This window comes from Hypanus sabinus, chromosome 10, assembly GCF_030144855.1.
Source record: "Hypanus sabinus isolate sHypSab1 chromosome 10, sHypSab1.hap1, whole genome shotgun sequence".
Lineage (NCBI taxonomy): Eukaryota > Metazoa > Chordata > Chondrichthyes > Myliobatiformes > Dasyatidae > Hypanus > Hypanus sabinus.
The window spans coordinates 101,541,094-101,560,811 of NC_082715.1; the positions used below are offsets into that span (position 1 = coordinate 101,541,094).

The 19,718-nt window shown below is 39.0% G+C and overlaps 1 protein-coding gene across 1 annotated transcript in view; it reads right to left on the reverse strand.

Annotated features, from left to right (window-relative positions):
- rngtt (RNA guanylyltransferase and 5'-phosphatase) overlaps positions 1-19,718 on the reverse strand; it is a 307,137-nt gene that overhangs the window by 157,606 nt on the left and 129,813 nt on the right. The window contains exon 11 of the mRNA XM_059982400.1: positions 14,868-15,032. Within this exon, the coding sequence (XP_059838383.1) occupies positions 14,868-15,032 (165 nt within the window). The remainder of the gene's footprint in view (positions 1-14,867; positions 15,033-19,718) is intronic.

Here is a 19,718-nt window from a genome sequence, read left to right on the forward strand (position 1 = left end):
GAGTTTTTAATACCTTCACCAGAAGAAAGTTATCCAGAATAGCCTGCTGAAAACTAAAGACTGGCCCCACATGAAATTCTGAAAAAATGGCACAGAAAATTATTTATTTTGCAGCAATACACAACACACTCAACAGATCCTCAACTGAACATTATTTAATGAAAGTTGCTACACACATTGTATAACTGTAGGACACGGCAGCACTGGAGAGTCACAGTAGGGTAAACTATATTGCAAATGAAAGGTCAAACAAACTATGAAACAACAGATGTACAATTAAAACCAATGAAGGGCTTAACATTATGGATAGAAAAAAGTGAAGTAAGTGATCTACAACAAAATGATGGCAAACTGCCTATGTTTTTCAGTATATTGAGATCTTACTTGAAGCAGCTGTTCATTTTGTGCTTCAGTGGCTAGCATATGTTATTAGATTGAAGGTTAGTTGTGAGCATTCAGTACTGTTTGGAGAATTCAAATTCAGATCAGCAACAGCCACATCACAGAACACAGCTGTTATCAAAAAGAATGCATTGCAAATCCAACATAGCTTCAATAGTATGCCTAGATAGAACCTAATAACAATACCTTCAAAAATATTCATTATGAAATGTATTTACCAAAGCAAAATAATTGTGTGCAACTGGAATTCCGAATGCAGGGTTATATCATCATTCTCCAGCACAATGCATGATATGAATGAGACTCCTTATTTATACATATGGCATTATTTCATGAGCGGATCATTCAAAGACTTGGAACAGGTGTCTCCTATCCATTCTCATAATAAGTGTCCTTCCAAGACAAAACCCACAACACTATGAAAAGTCCAAAGCTGTTCACCACTCTGTAGTAAATAAATAAAACTTGCTGATTATTTAAACTCGTACTTCTAACACCATACATAGTACAAAATCAAGCAGAATCAAAAAGCATAACATTGTGCACTGTTCAACAATAATGATAACTTTTAAAACTGTACTACATTTGCAAGTAAAATAATTATCATGAGGTTACCTGTCCTACTCTCAAAGACCTAAACTTATGCATATCAGCAACTTTAAAAAAAAGTTAAAGAGAACCTAGAAACACTAATTCTCTCATGGCTCTTCCTTTGCTTGTTAGTACCAATTTCAATGATGGAATGTATCAATCACAAGAAAAACGTTCAAATTTGGATTCCAACTCTCCCGTGAATCACAACACTCACCAAAGCAAACCAAAAAAAAAGTATATGTATGTTACAGAGCATATAATATGTAAAAGTTAATGTTGTGGCTCAGAATTGCACTGTCTTTGTAATCATAAGTTGGACAAGTACAGAATAGGAATTGGTCGAGGTCTTATTCTTAATGCGTCCAGATTGCATATAATTTTACAATACATTGTAATATATAATATTGTAGTATATTGAATATAATTTATATTCTTATAAGGGTATTTGGATCAAAAGGTATTCATGCTTCATGAATACCTTTCACCTTAGTTCATCTCAATAACCTAACCTCCAAAGTATCGCTCTCACTTATGCTTACCTAACAAAACAGATGTATCTATGCTCCTTCCTTCATCCACTCTTTTCAGAAATGAATTTTCTTTAGGTAAGGGAAAATTGCTATATAGTTTAGGTTTTTCTTGGTAGTGGAAACAACCGCTCCACTATTTAAAATCCACAGATCTGCAGATACTGGAAATCCAAAGCAACACACACAAAATGCTGGAGGAACTCAGCAGGCCGGGGAGTGTCTATGGACCATTTTCATAACGAGACACTACTTCAGGACTGGAATGGAAAGGGAGAAGTCAGATTAAGAAGATGGGGAAGGGGCAGGAGTAGTACAAGGTGGCAGGTGATAGGAGAAACCAGGAGAGGAGGAGGGGGTAAAGTAAAGAACTGCAAAGTTGATTTATGAAAGGGATAAAGGGAAGGGGGAATCTGATAGGAGAGGACAGGACACCATGAAATAAAGGGAAGGGGAAGGAGCATCAGAGGGAGGTGATGGGCAGGTAGAAGAAAAGGTGAGCAGGAAACTGGAATGGCAAAGAGGAGGAGAGGGTTCAGAAGTTCGAGAAATCAATGCTCATGCAACCTGATTGCGTCCTCGTTGTGGCAGTAGGGGAGACCATGGACTGACATGTCGGAATGGGAATGGGAAGGAGAAATGAAATGGGTGGCCACCGGGAGATCATAGTTTTTGTGGCAGATGGAGCGAAGGTGCTCGGCAAAGCGATCTCCAAATCTATGCTGGAGCTCACTGACATCATTTCACATTGAAATCACTACGATTTTTGCCTTAAAATCCAACACTGCATTAATTATAAAACTAATTAAATGTAAATGTTAGTTTCAGCAAGTAACACTAATTTCCATAATAATTATACACTCAGTGACCACTTTATTAGGTACACCTTTCTATCTGCTCATTACTGGAAATACCTAATATGCCGGTCATGCGACAGCAACTCAACACATAAAAGAATGCAGAAATTAGTAAGAGGTTCAGTTGTTATTCAGACCAAACTTCAGAACAGAGAAGAAATGTAATCTAAGTGACTTTGACCACGAAATGATTGTTGGTGCCAGAAGGGGTGGTTTGAGTATCTCAGAAACCACCAATCTCCTGAGATTTTCAAACAAAACAATATCGAGAATTTACAGAACATGGTGCGAAAAACAAAAAAAAACAGTGAATGGCAGTTCTGTGAGTGAAAACACAGAGATGAGAGCAGAATAGCCAGACAGGAAGGTAACAATAACTCAAATAACCCCACACATTACAACTGTGGTCAGCCAAAGAGCATCTCTGAATGCACAACACATCAAACCTTGAAATAGATGGGATACAGTATTAGACAACCACCAACATTCACTCAGTGGCCACAGGAGGTACATACTATAGTGACCACTGGGTGTATGTAGCCCAAGATACTGGGGTACAGTAATTTTATTTTTGTAATGTATAGATTTGTCTTTGCACTGTACTACTGTTGGAAAATAACAGTCAGAACATTACAATTTAGTGATAATAAATACAATTCGGAATTTGGATTTGTTAATGGTTCTACCGCGCTTTCTTTACAAAAAATAGTTGACAGAACAATAGATTAACGTGTAACTGATTTCTTACAGCCATCAGCTTTGAAAACAACTTAAATTTCTAGACAAATTTATCATCTACAGTCAGTATATGTTACCATATACTACCTTGAGATTCATGTTCTTGATATTATACAATTTTCTTTTATTAGCTTATTATATAGACTACAATGTATTAAACTAAAAAAAGAAGCTACAGTTTCTGAATTTTTAAATTTCATTACATCTATAATATTTCTTCCTTCATCAATACACACCTAATAAAATCACTCTTTTTTTCCCAGGATTACAGCTTAATCGTCACATCTTGTGTTGAAAATCCAAAATAGCACACTTTTTTGCAAATCAATCCAATATTTGCCTAGCAATAAGCTTTATTTTTTTCAGTTAATGAAGCATTTTACTTTTTAAAATAGAGGCCTACAAAAAATTTCATTAAGCCATTGTATTTTTTTTAATCATACTTCATGTAGCAGTAGCAAATTTATAGATACTTGATCAGGATTCTTAGCACATAGTATACAAATAGCAAAACTTGTTTTTCTGTCCTTAATACAAAATTCTACCACATAAAAACTCCACGAATGGCAAAGACATTAAACATTGATCCTGGTGTTAACAAAGGGCTGAAGACTCCTTTACTTCAAGTTATAAGGCATAACCACGTGCTGCCAGCGACTCCAAGCCATCCATATTCTTCTACTTGGGTTCTACCTTTGACCTCTTTATTTTAACTAACTGTTCCTACAATCATCCTGAACGGTTTCAATAGACAATAGACAGTAGGTGCAGTAGGCCATTTGGCCCTTCTAGCCAGCACCGCCATTCACTGTGACCATGGCTGATCACACACAATCAGTACCCCTTTCCTGCACTCTCCCCATATCCCTTGACCCCGCTATCTATAAGAGCTCTATCTAACTCTCTCTTGAATGCATCCAGAGACTTGGCCTCCACTGCCTTCTGGGGCAGAGCATTCCACATATCCACCACTCTCTGGGTGAAAAAGTTTTTCCGCATCTCTGTTCTAAATGGCCTACCCCTTATTCTTAAACTGTGGCCTCTAGCTCTGGACTCACCCATCAGCGGGAACATGCTTCCTGCCTCCAGTGTGTCCAATCCCTTAATAATCTTATATGTTTCAATCAGATCCCCTCTCATCCTTCTAAATTCCAGTGTATACAAGTCCAGTTGCTCCAATCTTTCAACATATGACAGTCCCGCCTTCCAGGAATTAACCTTGTGAACCTACGCTGCACTCCCACAATAGCAAGAATGTCCTTCCTCAAATTTGGAGACCAAAACTGCACACAATACTCTAGGTAGGGTCTCACCAGGGCCCTGTACAGCTGCACAAGGACCTCTTTACTCCTATACTCATTTCCTCTTGTTATAAAGGCCAGCATGCCATTAGCTTTCTTCACTGCCTGCTGTACCTGCATGCTTGCTTTCATTAACTGATGTACAAGAACACCTAGATCTCGTTGTACTTCCCCTTTTCCTAACTTGACTCCATTTAGATAGTAATCTGCCTTCCTGTTCTTGCCACCAAAGTGGATAACCTCACATTTATCCACATAAAACTGCATCTGCCATACATTTGCCCACTCACCCAACCTGTCCAAGTCACCCTGCATTCTCATAACATCCTCCTGACATTTCACACTACCACCCAGCTTTGTGTCATCGGCAAATTTGCTAATGTTACTTTTAATCCCTTCATCTAAATCATTAATGTATATTGTAAACAGCTACGGTCCCAGCACTGAACCTTGCGGTACCCCACTGGTCACAGCCTGCCATTCCGAAAGGGACCCGTTAATCACTACTCTTTGTTTCCTGTCAGTACACTGCCCCCAATACCATGTGCCCTAATTTTGCCCACTAATCTCCTTTGTGGGACTTTATCAAAAGCTTTCTGGAAGTCCAGGTACACTACATCCACTGGCTCTCCTCAAGTACACATCTCTGGTCCTAGTTTTCCTGCTAATAAACATGTTTCATTACCTCCACAATAATGTTCTCGCTAATGCTTGCTCACCACCCAATCTCCCATCATCCCATTTCTCACTTATCAACATGTTCATTTTCCACCATCCTGAGTCTATTCCAATCATCTCCTTTCATTCCTGCCCACCAATGCCCTGAATCAGATATATTAATGTTACATATGAAATTTCCAAAGTTTCAGTTTGTCTCACCTGCCAATATTGTGTCAGCATTATTAACTCAATTAATAGGTTAAAGTGGGATTTAAACCGACAGCTTCCCGACTCAGAGACAAGAGCTCTACCAACTGGCAGACACAGAATGAAATTACTATTCAGTTAAATGTATGGATACTTTTCACAAGTTATTTGTTGAGATTGAACTGGGTGAGTCAGGGATGTATATTTTTAAAGGCGTTATTTATCCATATGGTGGAAGAGAAACATTTGTAGAAATTTCCTGAAAGCAAATGGAGCACAATGGCAAATAAAGCACATCAACAAATAAAGTAAAAGAAAAGAGAAGAAACACATCAAGGTGGCTTTTAGTCCCAATGAAACGGAATGAGAGCAACAATTCAATATTTTTAGTTAACAAACTCTTCCACAGGAAAATAGCTAGGCCAACTTTGCCTGACTTTCACTATTGAAATGGTATACATTTTCAAAATGTACTGTCTTTCAAATTCTTGGAAGCTTCCTAAGCAAACTCCTGCTTGGGTGAAGTATGATTGAGTTATTTGTGTAGTCTATTGATAAAGATTATTAGATAATTCCAACACGTTATTAATTGCATGGAATAGTCTTTAGCAGATTAAACTATTTCTGATTTGGAATCTAAATTTGATTGTTATTTACAGTGAAAAATAGCCAAGCATGATTTTGTATATACTTTTAAATTTATGCTGCAATCAAAAATAGCTTGCATTGTTAGTTTATAAATTATAAAGTATAACATTTGGTAAAAGTGGTTTCACAGGTATTAAGTTAACATTTATACATCTACTTTCCTCCCAAAACCTTCAAGCTTAACCTTGATGTTGGAATTAAATATTACAGTACTTATAGACAAGTTGATACTCTAGGCTTTTCCATTTTGTCTCGTACATTATAAGCTGCATCAAATGGACACATGCTTGAGCTGATATTAATATCATTACAAAACTTTCTTTCTGTTGTAAGCTCATGCTTCAATTAAAAAAGATACTGATAATAAAATAACAAAGTTAGTGGAAATCACTGCTATAGTGGAAGCACAATTAAACATGATCTGCTGACATACGTATAATGCAATGGAAGATCCATCAAAGTAGACTCTTTTATACACTTTCACTATATTTCAAGTTTTCTTTTCAACTACTTGACATTTCTCAAAGTTAATCAACTCAATCACACAAACATCTTCATGTACATCTTTAATGACCTGCAAATAAGGAAATGTGATGCAGAATCCATTAAGAATCATTTGCAAACTATAGAGGATACTATGGCTAGAGTGCAGAGGAGATTTACAAGGATGTTGCCTGGATTAGAGGGTGTACTTTATGAAAATAGGTTGAGTATACTTGGCCTTTTCTCCTTGGAGTGACAGACGATGAGATGTGGCCTGATAGAGGTGTATCAGAGGCTTTTTCCCAGGGCTGAAATGGCTAACACGAGGGGACATCGTTTTAAGGTGCTTGGAAATAGGTACCAAGGGGATGTCAAGAGTAAGTTTTTCACACAGAGAATGGTGACAGTGGAAGTGGATACAATAGGGTCTTTTAAGGTACATGGAGCTTAGAAACATAAAGGGCTATGTGCTAGGGAAATTCTGGGCAGTCTCTAGAGTAGGTTACATGGTTGGCACAACATTATGGGCTGAAGTCTTTAATGTGCTATAAATTTCTATGTTCTATTACATACTGTATATTGGCACTGAAGTACCTCAGAGATGAAAAATGCAAGAAAATCTTAATTTCAATAGCTTACAATAATTGCCAAAAATTAACTCAGTGGCCTCAGCAGCTACTCCGGCTGAAACATTGTAACTGGTGTTCACAAAGGATAAAGGTTACAGAGCGTTCAAATCCTAGAGTGCTAGACTGTAAAAAACAAGCAGATGGCGGATGTTATTTCCAATGGATTCAATAACTTCACCACTTTTACACTCAACCCTGCGTAAAGTTTAATTAAACTCTGCTTCTCATCTGCTTTCAAACTCTGCTTATTCATTACCGCAACTCAATCTATAACACATGAAGGTTCTTGACCAGAAATATTGATTATCTATTTCCCTCCAGAGATGCTGCCCGATCTGCTGAGTTCCTTTGGCATCACATGTGTTACTCTATCTACAACAAGTGGTTATATGAAGCTAGTGGTTTCCAGACTTTCCTCCCACGGCACTGTCAGCTCCAACAAGATAATTGTCTTACTGCTCTGAGACCAGGAAAATGTCTGGTCTCAAAGTGGTGTTGACGATGTGCTCTGAGAACTTTAGTTGTTTCTCCAGGTCAGTCACGAGCGGGTGCCGGAATCCCTATTGGTGCCTTTACTCTTGCCTTTGGTTGCTCTCCTGCTGTCACAATGTTCGATAACATTGCTGAGCTTGTTTGCAGTTACTGATTGTTAAAAAGAATCCTTCCATGAACATCTTCAATAATCAGTTACATCTCCAGCAGCACTGGTCCTCTCCAAGAGTTTTTGGGCAGCAACTCAAAATGTCCTCTAGGAACACAACAGACATGTAGTGGGGCATCAACCTTCTCCCAGCAATGCAGGTTGGCTGGGCTGGGCAAGATATCACACACACCTGGACAAGGAACTTGACTTGGTGTTGCTCTGCTCCCATCTGGTTCAAATTCCTTGCTGCTCCATGCTAACTGCTTTGGTGGATCTCTCTTCATACACAGCTGCTCTTATTTCCTCCTGGATGAGCCTGCACTTCTCCCTCCCTTTAGCTGTGACATACCTGGGGAGCTTTGCAGGCCAGCTCTTCCTCGGGTCACTGTTCCCACCAAGACATTGGGTCACAGCCAAGATTCGGCCTGCTGCACAACTTGTACCACTCTCCACTTCCTCCCGGTCTTCACAACGACGCCTGCATGGGCCACCTTTGGGTCACTGGACTCCATACAGTGTATCACCTCTCTAGCTCTTGTCACCTTGAACTCTTCCTCCAAGAATTTCAAGGGCAGTTGCAGCTTGGTGCTTTTTCCATAGAGGGCAATGCTGCTAAGTATTGAGCTATTCCTGCCACCTCCAGAGAAAGCAGTCAACCTTTCTCGCTAAGATTTTGATAGTGGAAATCGGAACTTCGTATATAAGCAATGGCCAAAGAATCCTTGGTAGGATTGCGTGCTGGCACATCCATGCCTTGAACTTGCCAGGTAGTCCTAACCACTCAACTACTTTCGAACAGCCCTCCAGCTCCTGACAGGTACCTGGACTGATGTTGTGTCTTTCAGACTACCGTCAAATACCTAGTCAAGGCTCTTCATTGGCTTATGAGAGATGGCTGGAATGAGTGTTCCTGTGATGTCGGTGATTTTGTCTTTTCTCAACACCAGTGATTTCGACTTTTTGGGCTTGAAACATCCTTGCCCAGTTAATGAACTTATCCAGTCCGTGCAGAATCCACCTAGCTCCAGCCATGGACCTGTCAGGTTATCCTTGAAAGTTTAGTTGGCGGTTGCCATACACCAGACTTGGAGTGGTGTCCACTGCACTCTGGTTCAGCAGACTTTGCAATCATAGTCATTGCAAGGGAAAAGACATTCATAGAGATAGTACAGCCTATGATAATCTCGATGTCTGCTTTCTGCCATTCCAATGTTGCTTGGCCTGATGAGACTCTCATTCTGAAGTGGTTGTAATAATCCAGGATGAGATCTGCTACTTTGCCTGGAACATGATGCTTGCCCATGGTTGTATGCACCAACTTGTGAGAGAATGATTCATAGTCATTGCCCAGCTCGAGCCACAGCACCACCAGGTCTCCTCTGTTCTCCCGTGCCTCAAGGATGAGCTGGGTCACCATTCCCGTGTGCTCGAAACACCCTGGCAGTCCTGGAATACCTCTTTTCTGCACAGATGCACCAACATAGCCATTGTTGGTAAGGAAAGCAAACAGCTGCCTGTGACAATGCTGGAAAAAATCTTTCCTTTGACACTAAGCAGAGACAATCCTGAACGGGTTGATGTTCCTGGAGTCTTCTTCCTTTGGAATCAGGATTCAGTCAGCAAATCTTCACTGCTCTCTTCAAAATGACTCTCAGTATCCTCCACAGCCGTTTAAGCAGTCAGGGACAGTGCTCATCACCTTGCCTTCGTCACTACATCTTACACTTCTTACAGGATTGGATCCCTGCTGTTGAATTCAGTGCTAGGTGGAGGTGGACCTATCAAGATGCAGTGACACAAATCTTTTCTTCTGTTGGGGCAACTATAAGTGATCTGGATATGCAGGACCAGTTCCTCCTTGGAGCATACCAACGTCCCACTTAGCTTCTGCCCGAGTACCTGTCTGGTGACCCAAAATGGGTTGGCTATGAAAGCTGATCACCTCAGTGCCTGAGGTCTAGAACACCCTGAGCTTCCCTCAACTTTTAAAGTCACTCACTGAAAGCACATTTTAGATCAGGATATGAGTCATATCCATAACATCTCAAGCAATTTGCAACAATTTCATTTAATATCATTTCCATAGATCACACTGCTTTTTAAAGGTAGTACAATTTCTCTTACTGAAAATTCATTGAGACATTCCAAGAACACAAACAATGAAATTACTAAATCTCCAGATTTAGATGACTTCTCCAGTCTAGAATGCTTTGCTTTCTCACCTTTGCCTCTATTTATGTTGATTCTACTAAATATTTCACCCATCTAGACTTTTCTGAAAATATCTCAGGGTTACTGCAATACTTTGGAATTCATAAAAATGCCAGTCTAACAGAACCTTGGAGAGAAGAAAAAAGCTACCTCATTAACACAATATTAAAAACACAACTTTTGTCAGCATCCAGCCATTCAATTTCTTTGCTTAAAGTTATGCTTTTACATGTGTCATTTCAAAGTGAACTCTGAAAGAAGCAAAGCAGCATTTAAGGCCATGAAAGCCAAAGTTCAAAGGGAGATCAGGGCTATGAAGAACAACTGGTGGAATAAGGAAGCGGAAGAACTGCATGCAATGTCAGACAGGAATGGCTACCATGGGCTCTTCTCAGGACTGAAAGCTATCTATGGTCCAAGAAGCAATACAGTGGCCCCAGTAAAAACTGTACATAGGAGCAAGCTATGCACTGACAGGAAAGACATCATTGAGCGATGGAGAGAACACTTCTTTAACCTTCTAAACCAACAAGGTGCGGCTGACCGCAACACATGTGAAAGGCTCACAACAAGGCCAGTAAGAGAAGAGCTATGTGGACTCATCACTATGACAGAACTTAATAAGACTTTAAAAGATACCAGAAGTGGTAAAGCACCCAGGCAAGACAGCATTCCATCAAATGTACTGAAACGAGGTGGTCCTGCTCTGAAGACTGAACTGTTAAACTTATATAATGCTTGGAAGAATCAATGTCTCCCTCAGGACCTCAAGGATGCGCTGATAATCATTATCTACACGAAGAAAGGCAACTGTAGTGTTTGTGGAAGCCATTGAGGAATCTCCCTTCTGTCCACAGCTGGCAAGATTATGGCGAAGATACTGCTCAACCAGCTCAAGATCACCTCAGAAGATGTGCTTCCTGAAAGCCAAAATGGCTTTAAGGCTGGAAGAGCAACCACTGTACATTATCTTTGTTGATTTCTCACAAGCGTTTGATACAGTGGACAGAGAAACACTCTGGGAAGTGCTCAAAACTTATGGCTGTCCAGATAAGCTGGTTACAATGATCAAGTTGTTTCATGAGAACATGTCTGACAAAGCAACTATCGGAGGAGACGTCAGTGAAGCCTTCACCATCAACCACGGGTAAAACAGGGATGCGTTCTTGCTCTAACTTTGTTCACACTATATCTTGCTGCAGTTTTGGAAATAATGGACCATAATTTGGACAAAGGTGTGTACATCAGGATTCGCTCAGATGGAAAATTGTTCAACCTGTCCAAACTCTAAGCCTCAACCAAATCAAGAGAGATATGTGTCAAGGAGCTTCTGTATGCAGATAACTCAGCCCTGGTTGCTACTGATGTTAATGTGATTCAAGAAATTGTAGACCACTTCTCGTTTGCTGCCACTCTTTTTGGCCTAAGAATCAATGTCTCCAAAACCGAACTTCTGTACCAGCCTCCTCCTCTGTGTAATCCCAGTGAGACCCACCCACCAGTCATATCGGTCAATGGGGTAGCACTGAAATGTTCTGACTCTTTCACTCTTTCTTTCACGGAAGCACTGTGACGAACACCAGTTCATCAGATCTGGAAGCCGAGAGGAGAATTCAATCAGCTACAGAAGTCTTTGGTGCTTTACAGAAGTGTCTTTGGTCTCCTCACGACATTAAAATGGCAACCAAGGTCAAAGTGTATAACACAGCTGTTTTACCAGATTTGCTTTATTCAACTGAAATGATGACATTGTATCAGAAGCACATCAAGAAATTGACCAAGATACAACTCAGGTATTTACGCCAAATATTACACATCAAGTGGCAAGAGAGGGTACCAGATGTGGAGATGCTCAAACATGCTGGGACAGTCAACGCAGAATCGCTCATCACAGCTTCCCAGCTGCATTGGACTGGTCATGTCACAAGAATGAGCGATGATCATTTACCCAAAGCTGTTTTCTACGGTGAGCTGCATGAAGGAAAGAGGAAGCATGGTGGTCAGAAGCTGCATTGCAAAGATGTGCTCAAGTGCCATATGAAGAACACTGACATGAATGTCAACACCTGGGAGAAAGATGCTTTGGACAGATGTTGGTGCTGCATTGTCAAGAAGTCAATCCCAGCTATCAAGGAGAAAAGGCAGAAGAAATATGAAGCAGGTCATGAATGCAGACATTCGGTGTTAGACCAGTCAAATCACAAATGCATCTGATGTGAGAGACAGTGTCAATCCAATGCTGGTCTTCTGGCCTATAAAAGAAGAGCTATGTGGACTACGTGCCTGCAGAGACTAAACTCTCAGCACAGTCAACATCAAAATCAATGGACAGCCAAAAGAAGAAGAAGCAGCTTTTAATTCAAAGTGCACTATCATCAACAGCAGAAATCACCATTTTCAGATGCATGCAAAAATGGCCACCTACCATACATGGATAGCAAGTTTAATCAAATGAGTTCTTATACATTTTGACTTCAGTCATCAGCTGCATAGCACTTATTGTGGATCATACTGTACTTGTTAACAAGTACCAAAGTTCAAAGTAAATTTATTATCAAAGTACATTTAAGTCACCATATACAACCCTGGGAGACATTTTCTTTTGCGCCTACTCAATAAATCCATAATAAAATCAATGAAAGACTGCACCAAGGGCATTCAACCAGTGTGCAAGAGACAACAAAAACTGTCCAAATACACAAAGAAAGAAAAATAATAAATAAGCAATAGATAACAAGATGTGAGATGTGAACTTGAAAGTAAGTCCATAGGTTTTGGGAACACTTCAATGATGGGGCAAATGAAGTTGAGTGAAGTTATCCCCTTTGGTAAAACAGCCTCACAATTCAGGAGTAATAACTGTTCCTCAACCTGCTGATGTGAGTCATGAGGCTCCTGTATCTTCTTCATGAAGGCAGCAGCAAGAAGAGAACATGACCCTGATGACAGATGCTGCTTTCCTGCAACATCACTCCGTACAGATACATTTATGATGGGGGAAGCTTTACCCATGATAGACTGGGCCTTATCCACTACTTTTTGTAGGATTTTCTATTCATGGGCATTGATGTTTCCATACCAGGCTGAAATTCCCAGTCAATACACTCTCCAATACACATCTATAGAAGTTTGTCACACTTTTAGATGATATGCCAAATCTTCACAAACTCCCAAGAAATAAAGGTAGTGCTATGCCTTCTTCATACTTGCACTTACTTGCTGGGCCCAGGACAGGTCCTCCAAAATAATAACACCATGGAATTTAAAGTTGCTGACCCTTTACACCTCTGTTCCTCCGATGAGGACTGGCTCATAGAGCTCTAATTTTCTCCTGCTGAAGTCTATAACCAGTTCCTTGGACTTGCTGACATTGAGTAAGATGTTGCTCTTGTGTAAGATGTCACTCCAGAAGTGAAATACTTCCCTCTGCAACTGGATCCTCGACTTCCTAACCGGAAGGCCATAGTCCGTGCAGATTGGTGATAACATGTCTTTCTCGCTGACAATCAACACTGGTGTACCTCAGAGGAGTGTGCTTAGCCCACTGCTCTACTCTATATACACATGACTGTGTGGCTAGACATAGCTCAAATACCATCTATAAATTTATTTATAATACAACCATTGTTGATATAATCCCAGGTGGTGACGAGAGGGTGTACAGGATTGGGATATGCTAACTAGTGGAGTGGTGACGCAGCAACAACCTGGCACTCAATGTCAGTAAGACAAAAGAGCTGATTGTAGACTTTAGGAAGTGTAAGACAAAGGAACATATACCAATCCTCATAGAGAGATCAGAAGTGGAGAGAATGAGCAGCTTCACGTTCCTGGGTGTCAAGATTTCTGAGGATCCAACCTAGTCCCAACATATCAATGTAGCCATAAACAAGACAAGACAGTGGCTATACTTTATTAGGAGTTTGAAGCGATTTGGCATGTCAACAAATACACTCAAAAAGTTCTATAGTTGTACCGTGGAGAGCATTCTGACAGGCTGCATCACTCTCTGGAATGGAGGGGATATTGCACAGGACCGAAAGAATCTGCGTAAGGTTGTAAATCTAGTCAGCTCTATCTTGGGTACTCGCCTATAAAGTACCCAGGACATCTTCAGGGAGCGGTATCTCAGAAAGGCGGCATCCATTATTAAGGACCTCCAGCACCCAAGGGATGCCCTTTTCTCACTGTTACCATCAGATAGGAGGTACAGAAACCTGAAGGCACACATTCAGCGATTCAGGAACAACTTCTTCCTCTCTGCCATCGGATTCCTAGATGGACATTGAATCTTTGGACACTACCTCACTTTTTAAAAAATATACAGCATTTCTGTTTTTGCACATTTTTAAAAATCTGTTTAATATACTTATACTATAATTGATTTACTTGTTTATTTATTTTTATTATTTTATTATTTTTTCTCTCTGCTAGAGCATGTATTGCATTGAACTGCTGCTGTTAAGTTAACAAATTTCACTTCAGATGCCAGTGATAATAAACCTGATTCTGATTCATGTCCAACCACAAAGTAGTTGCATACAGAACAAATGCAACCTGACTATGATGTCATCTTCAAGTTATTCAAAGAAATTAATTTGCGAAAATACTTACATAATGCTTCACATGTTGTGCCATCAATGCTTAATGTAAAGAAATGGTACACCATCCAGTCTGCACCCCCCGCCCCCCCTCCAGGATAACAGGGAGGACACAGATATCAAACATTTATCTTATACAAGAAACTGATCATGTGATTGAACAGCTTGAACAGGAGCTTGAAAACTTGATTTTAGACCCCCCCTCACAAATAAAAAACACCCTGAAGTAAAGAGTGCAAAACCAATAATGCTTGTTCAAGTACTCCAACACTGTTTTATGATATGATAGGCATACTATCTCATACCACTGGTCTTTTATTAATTACTGCAAAAACATCAGATATTGTGCTTTGTTTTCGTATTCACCTTTCTTGCAGCATGGATGTCAAAGAATGGCTTGTTTCGGACACTAAATGGCTCCCTAGTTTTGTCAATCTGGCCAGTCTTCATTTTCTCATGTCGTGGCTGTATTATCTCCTTCTCAATACAGCTCAATCGAACATTAAAGTCACAATCACCAACTGGCTTTCCCTAAAAGGAAACAAAGGTAAAATAATTAGTGTAACTTTGAATTTTACTTACAGAGCAAAAACAAACTGCAATAAAATTGCTGGAGGAACTCATTAGGTCAGGCAGCACCTCTGGAAAGGGAGAGTCCACCTTTAAGGTTGTGGCCCTGTTATCTGACTTCTGGTTGCACATTTTCTTCTGGAATTCAAATACTGGAACAGAGTAGTTAATTTTGACTACAAGTACGAATCTGTATCTCAAACCCATTTTACCTGTCTTTGATTCCCTCTTCCTGTCGCTAGTTTCCTTCCTTTTGGTTCTACTGCATGAAGCCACAAGCAATGATACTCAAATACAGCAATGCAACTTCAGTAACATTGGGTTCTCTGAAATAATATTTCCAAATAAGTTGTGGTCTGGCTTGCAGGATCACCTCCAGCTAGAGCTCACAGTTCTACTGTTGCAGTTTTATACATTAGTCTCCATGCTTCCTTAAATTTAAGGTTCAAATAGGATAATGGTAACTGAAGCTATTAACAAGGGTTTCAAGATATCATCAGTAAGATTTATGAAATTTTATTCTCTACAGTATTTTCATTCCATAATCAAAAGAAATGGCTATGGATAAAGGGCAGAGGAATGGGACTAACATGATTACTCTACTAGGAACTGGCACAAAATCCAAACTCAATGGGACAAATAATCTTAACCATGTTGCTATAATTGTGATTTCTGAACAAGATTATTCATATAAGGGATACTGATGCCAAAAAACTATAATCACTGGAAACTGTCTGGATGTTGTCAGCAATTTGTAATAATTCATAACTTTATTGATATGAATAATAGATACTAAAACATTATGAAAAATCTGAAATAATGTTTCAGATCAATGCAATATTACCTTCTAAACACAGTGGCCACTTTATTAGGTACACCTGCTCGTTAATACAAATATCTAATCAGCCAATCATACGGCAGCAACTCAATGGATTAAAAACCTGCAGCATGATCAAAAGGTTCACTTGTTCAGACAAAACATCAGAATAGGCAAGAAATGTGAACTAAGTGATTTTGACCGTATAAAGATTGTTGGTGTCAGACGAGGTGGTTTGAGTGATGCAGAAACTGCTGATCAGGACTTTTCACACACACTAGTTTCTGGAGTTCACAGAGAATGGTGCGAGAAACAAGAAGCAACCAGTGAGTGGCAGCTGTGTGGGTGAAAATGCCTTGCTAATAAGAAAGGTCAGCGAAGTATGGTCAAACTGGTTCAAGCTGATAGGAAGGTGACAGTAACTGAAATAACCACACTTTTCAAGTGGGGTAGAGAGGAGCATCTCTAAGTGGACATGTCAAACATTCTACAGCAGTAGAAGACCACACCAGATTCCACTCCTGTACCTAATAAAGTGACCAGAATGTGTGTTGATCATGTTTGTGGCTTTTTAAAAAGCTTGCTAAAAAAATCAGTATTACTGCCTCAACCATAAGGCTGGCTGATATTTTAAGGCAGATTGTCATAGTTTAAGCAAAACCTGTCCAAAACTCTCCTTGCCCAACAGGTATCATCATACATGGACAGGAACATTTCAATTATAAGGAAAGGCACGCTAAGCCAGTCCTAATTAAGGGTCTCGTCCTGAAACACCAACTGTTTATTTCCCTCCAGAGATTCTGCATGACCTGCTATGTTCTTCCAGCATTCTTTTTGCTTTGATCCAGAAATCACTGCCTTAAAAGACTGAAATCTTCATTACATTTAAATGTACATAGATGAGTGCGGATATAGACTTAGAGCTACAAAGTGGATCAGTCTCATTGGTGGAATTTATCCCTTTTGTCTGCCATGGACACAAAAGGCCAAGTGGCCACTTCCTGTGCCGGAGATTTCTGATGAACTGACATCTGCAGCAGAGTCAGTCTGTACATGCTTGCCTTCACACAATGGAGCTCAAGATCCGTCTCAGCAGACGTTAATCCCCAGGGCCCCTGTCACATTTACAGCTCTCTCCTAACAGAGCTTGAAGATGATGCCAGCTAAGTGTGAAATAGGGTCCATATCCCAACAAAAATACAAGCTTCTTTCATGAAGTATAATGCAACAACACAATTTGTGTTTTGGGTAAAATAGTTAACTGTTTTAATTCAAATGTGAAGCAAACGGGAAAATGTGTAAAGCATGTATTAAATTTCTATATTTGGTTGTCAGCAACTGGTTTCTGGCACATGCAAAGAGACAATATTTAAATTGTTAACCTGAATCATTATGTCACAGTACTGACTCAGAAATGACTTCCAGCTTTAAACACTGGATTTTTTGGATTCAACACCAATAGCATCTGCTACAATCATTCTATCTTTACTGCCCAATATTTAGTCTGTACCACAACCTGGGAAGTGCAACAAGATCACTTGATGCACTGCCAATTAATTGCCTGTTTCAAGCTTCACTTAGTGTTCACTGTCAAGAAGATTAATCCAGCAAATAACAAACTATCTTACACAAAGCTGAATGCTCCAGGCAGACCAAAAAGTCTCTTTTGGTTAGTAAATGCTAACCTTAGGAGTTTCCCTCAACTGTGCCTGCTCCACTTCAAACATGCACAATTGCTTTTTCTTCCAACTAGGCAGAAAGCAAAGGTGTGAATTCTAAAATTCAGTATTCAAAGTCTCACTCCAGATATTTTAAGTACAAAGTTTTATCTGATATTTCAGAAATCCTTCTACCTTGTGTTCCCAAGTGCTTCTAATAGTCTAGTTGTGGTACTTCCAGATATCAGATCCAATACTTATTTTTAATGTCACTAGAAATAAACAGATGTATGCCTACAATTGCTGTCACTTGTAAGACCTTCCTGTATCATTGATTACATTTCAAAACTTACTTAATTGATTGTAAAGCACTTTTGGCATCCAAAGAACATGATGAACAGCATTAAAAAATGTTCTTTTAAAATAGAACTTGGCTGCATTCATTAAAGACACAACTTACAGGTGCATTAAAATTATCTTTAATTTACTTTTGAAAAGTAAATGTCAAAATACTGAATTTGTTTTCATTTCTTTGGATGTTCAATTAGTCTCACATTATGCTTGGTACAACTAAATTTTTAAAAAGAAAAGATGGCAGCATTTTAAAGTCCTACTTAAGCATTTTTAAGTAGGCTAGTTCCTTTTTTCTTTAATTGGTTAATGAAACAAAGTCGCTAACATTTATGCATACTTTTTAAAAAAATTACACAAATCTTGACAGCAAAAATTGTCTAACTGCACTCTAAAACAAGTGGTACTCTCAAATTTCCAACACTAAATTTGACAATAGTCATTTACTTGAAAGACAAGTGTGCAAGAATCTAAAAGGCACTGTAATAATTAAAATGCAACTATTTCACGTAACTGTTACAAATCCATGCCTTAGAGCTGTGTTACACTGAGACTGATCAAGCCAAATTAACCACATCATGTTCAGTAGCATATTTTATTCCAATGTTATCATCACCAAAGCATTCAGAAATATAAATTTTATGTAATAAAATTGTAGTTATAATCTGTAATCCTAGAATAGTCATTTGTGCATTTCTAGTTCATAATAATCAAAATCAGCCTTTATGGTGGCAGAGAATGAATTGTGTTCCTTTTCACTTCACTTGCAGCGAATGAAGAACATCACACTGAGACACCCCTACAAATGACATCATGACTGTCCAACTTCTGAAACAATCATAACCATGTTCAATGTCAAATTCTACATTTGGCCATGAAAACAAAAATACAATAATTGATACTAATAAGAAAAAAAATCAAAAGAACTGTGGTATTTATTACTTTTAACAAGATTCAAAATCACATCAATTTATTCATAGTTAGTTTAAATTATACTAGCTAATTATTATTTGCAATTATTAAGTCCAGCAAAGCAGGCAACTAGTCTCCAGGATTTAAGGATTAGTTCCTTGTTACCACAATAATTTTAATTTAATCCCCTATGGATATCCAACCCAAATATTTAACAATCTCTGCATTTTTCTCAGAAATGTAGGTGGGAAATTAAGTTGTACAGTCAAACATGGCTATTTCATTCATTTATTCATAAGAGTTTTTAAAAATCTAAAGAACTTGAGGCTCCAATACTAATCCTGGTACCAATCCATTCATTAAATTTGTTAATTAAACAATTTTTCATCCCATAACTAATTCTCTAGGTGGACACTGATAGTAGGAAATGATGTTCTCTTTCAATATTGGTTATGTTTAAATTCAAGAAGAGGGAATGAAGATAAATCTTATGAGCACTTATTCAGTACAGAAATACCTAGTAAACATAACTGTCTTTGAAAAAATAGGTTCTCCCTTTCTAGTTTGTTAAATTCTAGCTGAATTTGTGAATAACATTAAACAAGAAAGTAGAAAGCATGAAGTGAAGCGGAAGGAAGTGGTTTGCAACACCAAGAATGACTGCCACAAATCACAGCAGAACTTGTAATATGGCCAGAAGAAGTTGCTCTGATTTCCAGCATCTGCAGATTTTTCTCATTTGTGAGAAGTTCACTGCTGGCATGAGTAAGATGGTACATCTTTGTTTAAAGAATCAGAAAGTTGCTTATTACTGGGAAGATGCAAGTCTTTTGTGTACAAGAAAAAAGGAAATTATTGTAACAACATACAATTGAAGTCAGAAGTTTACATACACCTTAGCCAAATAAA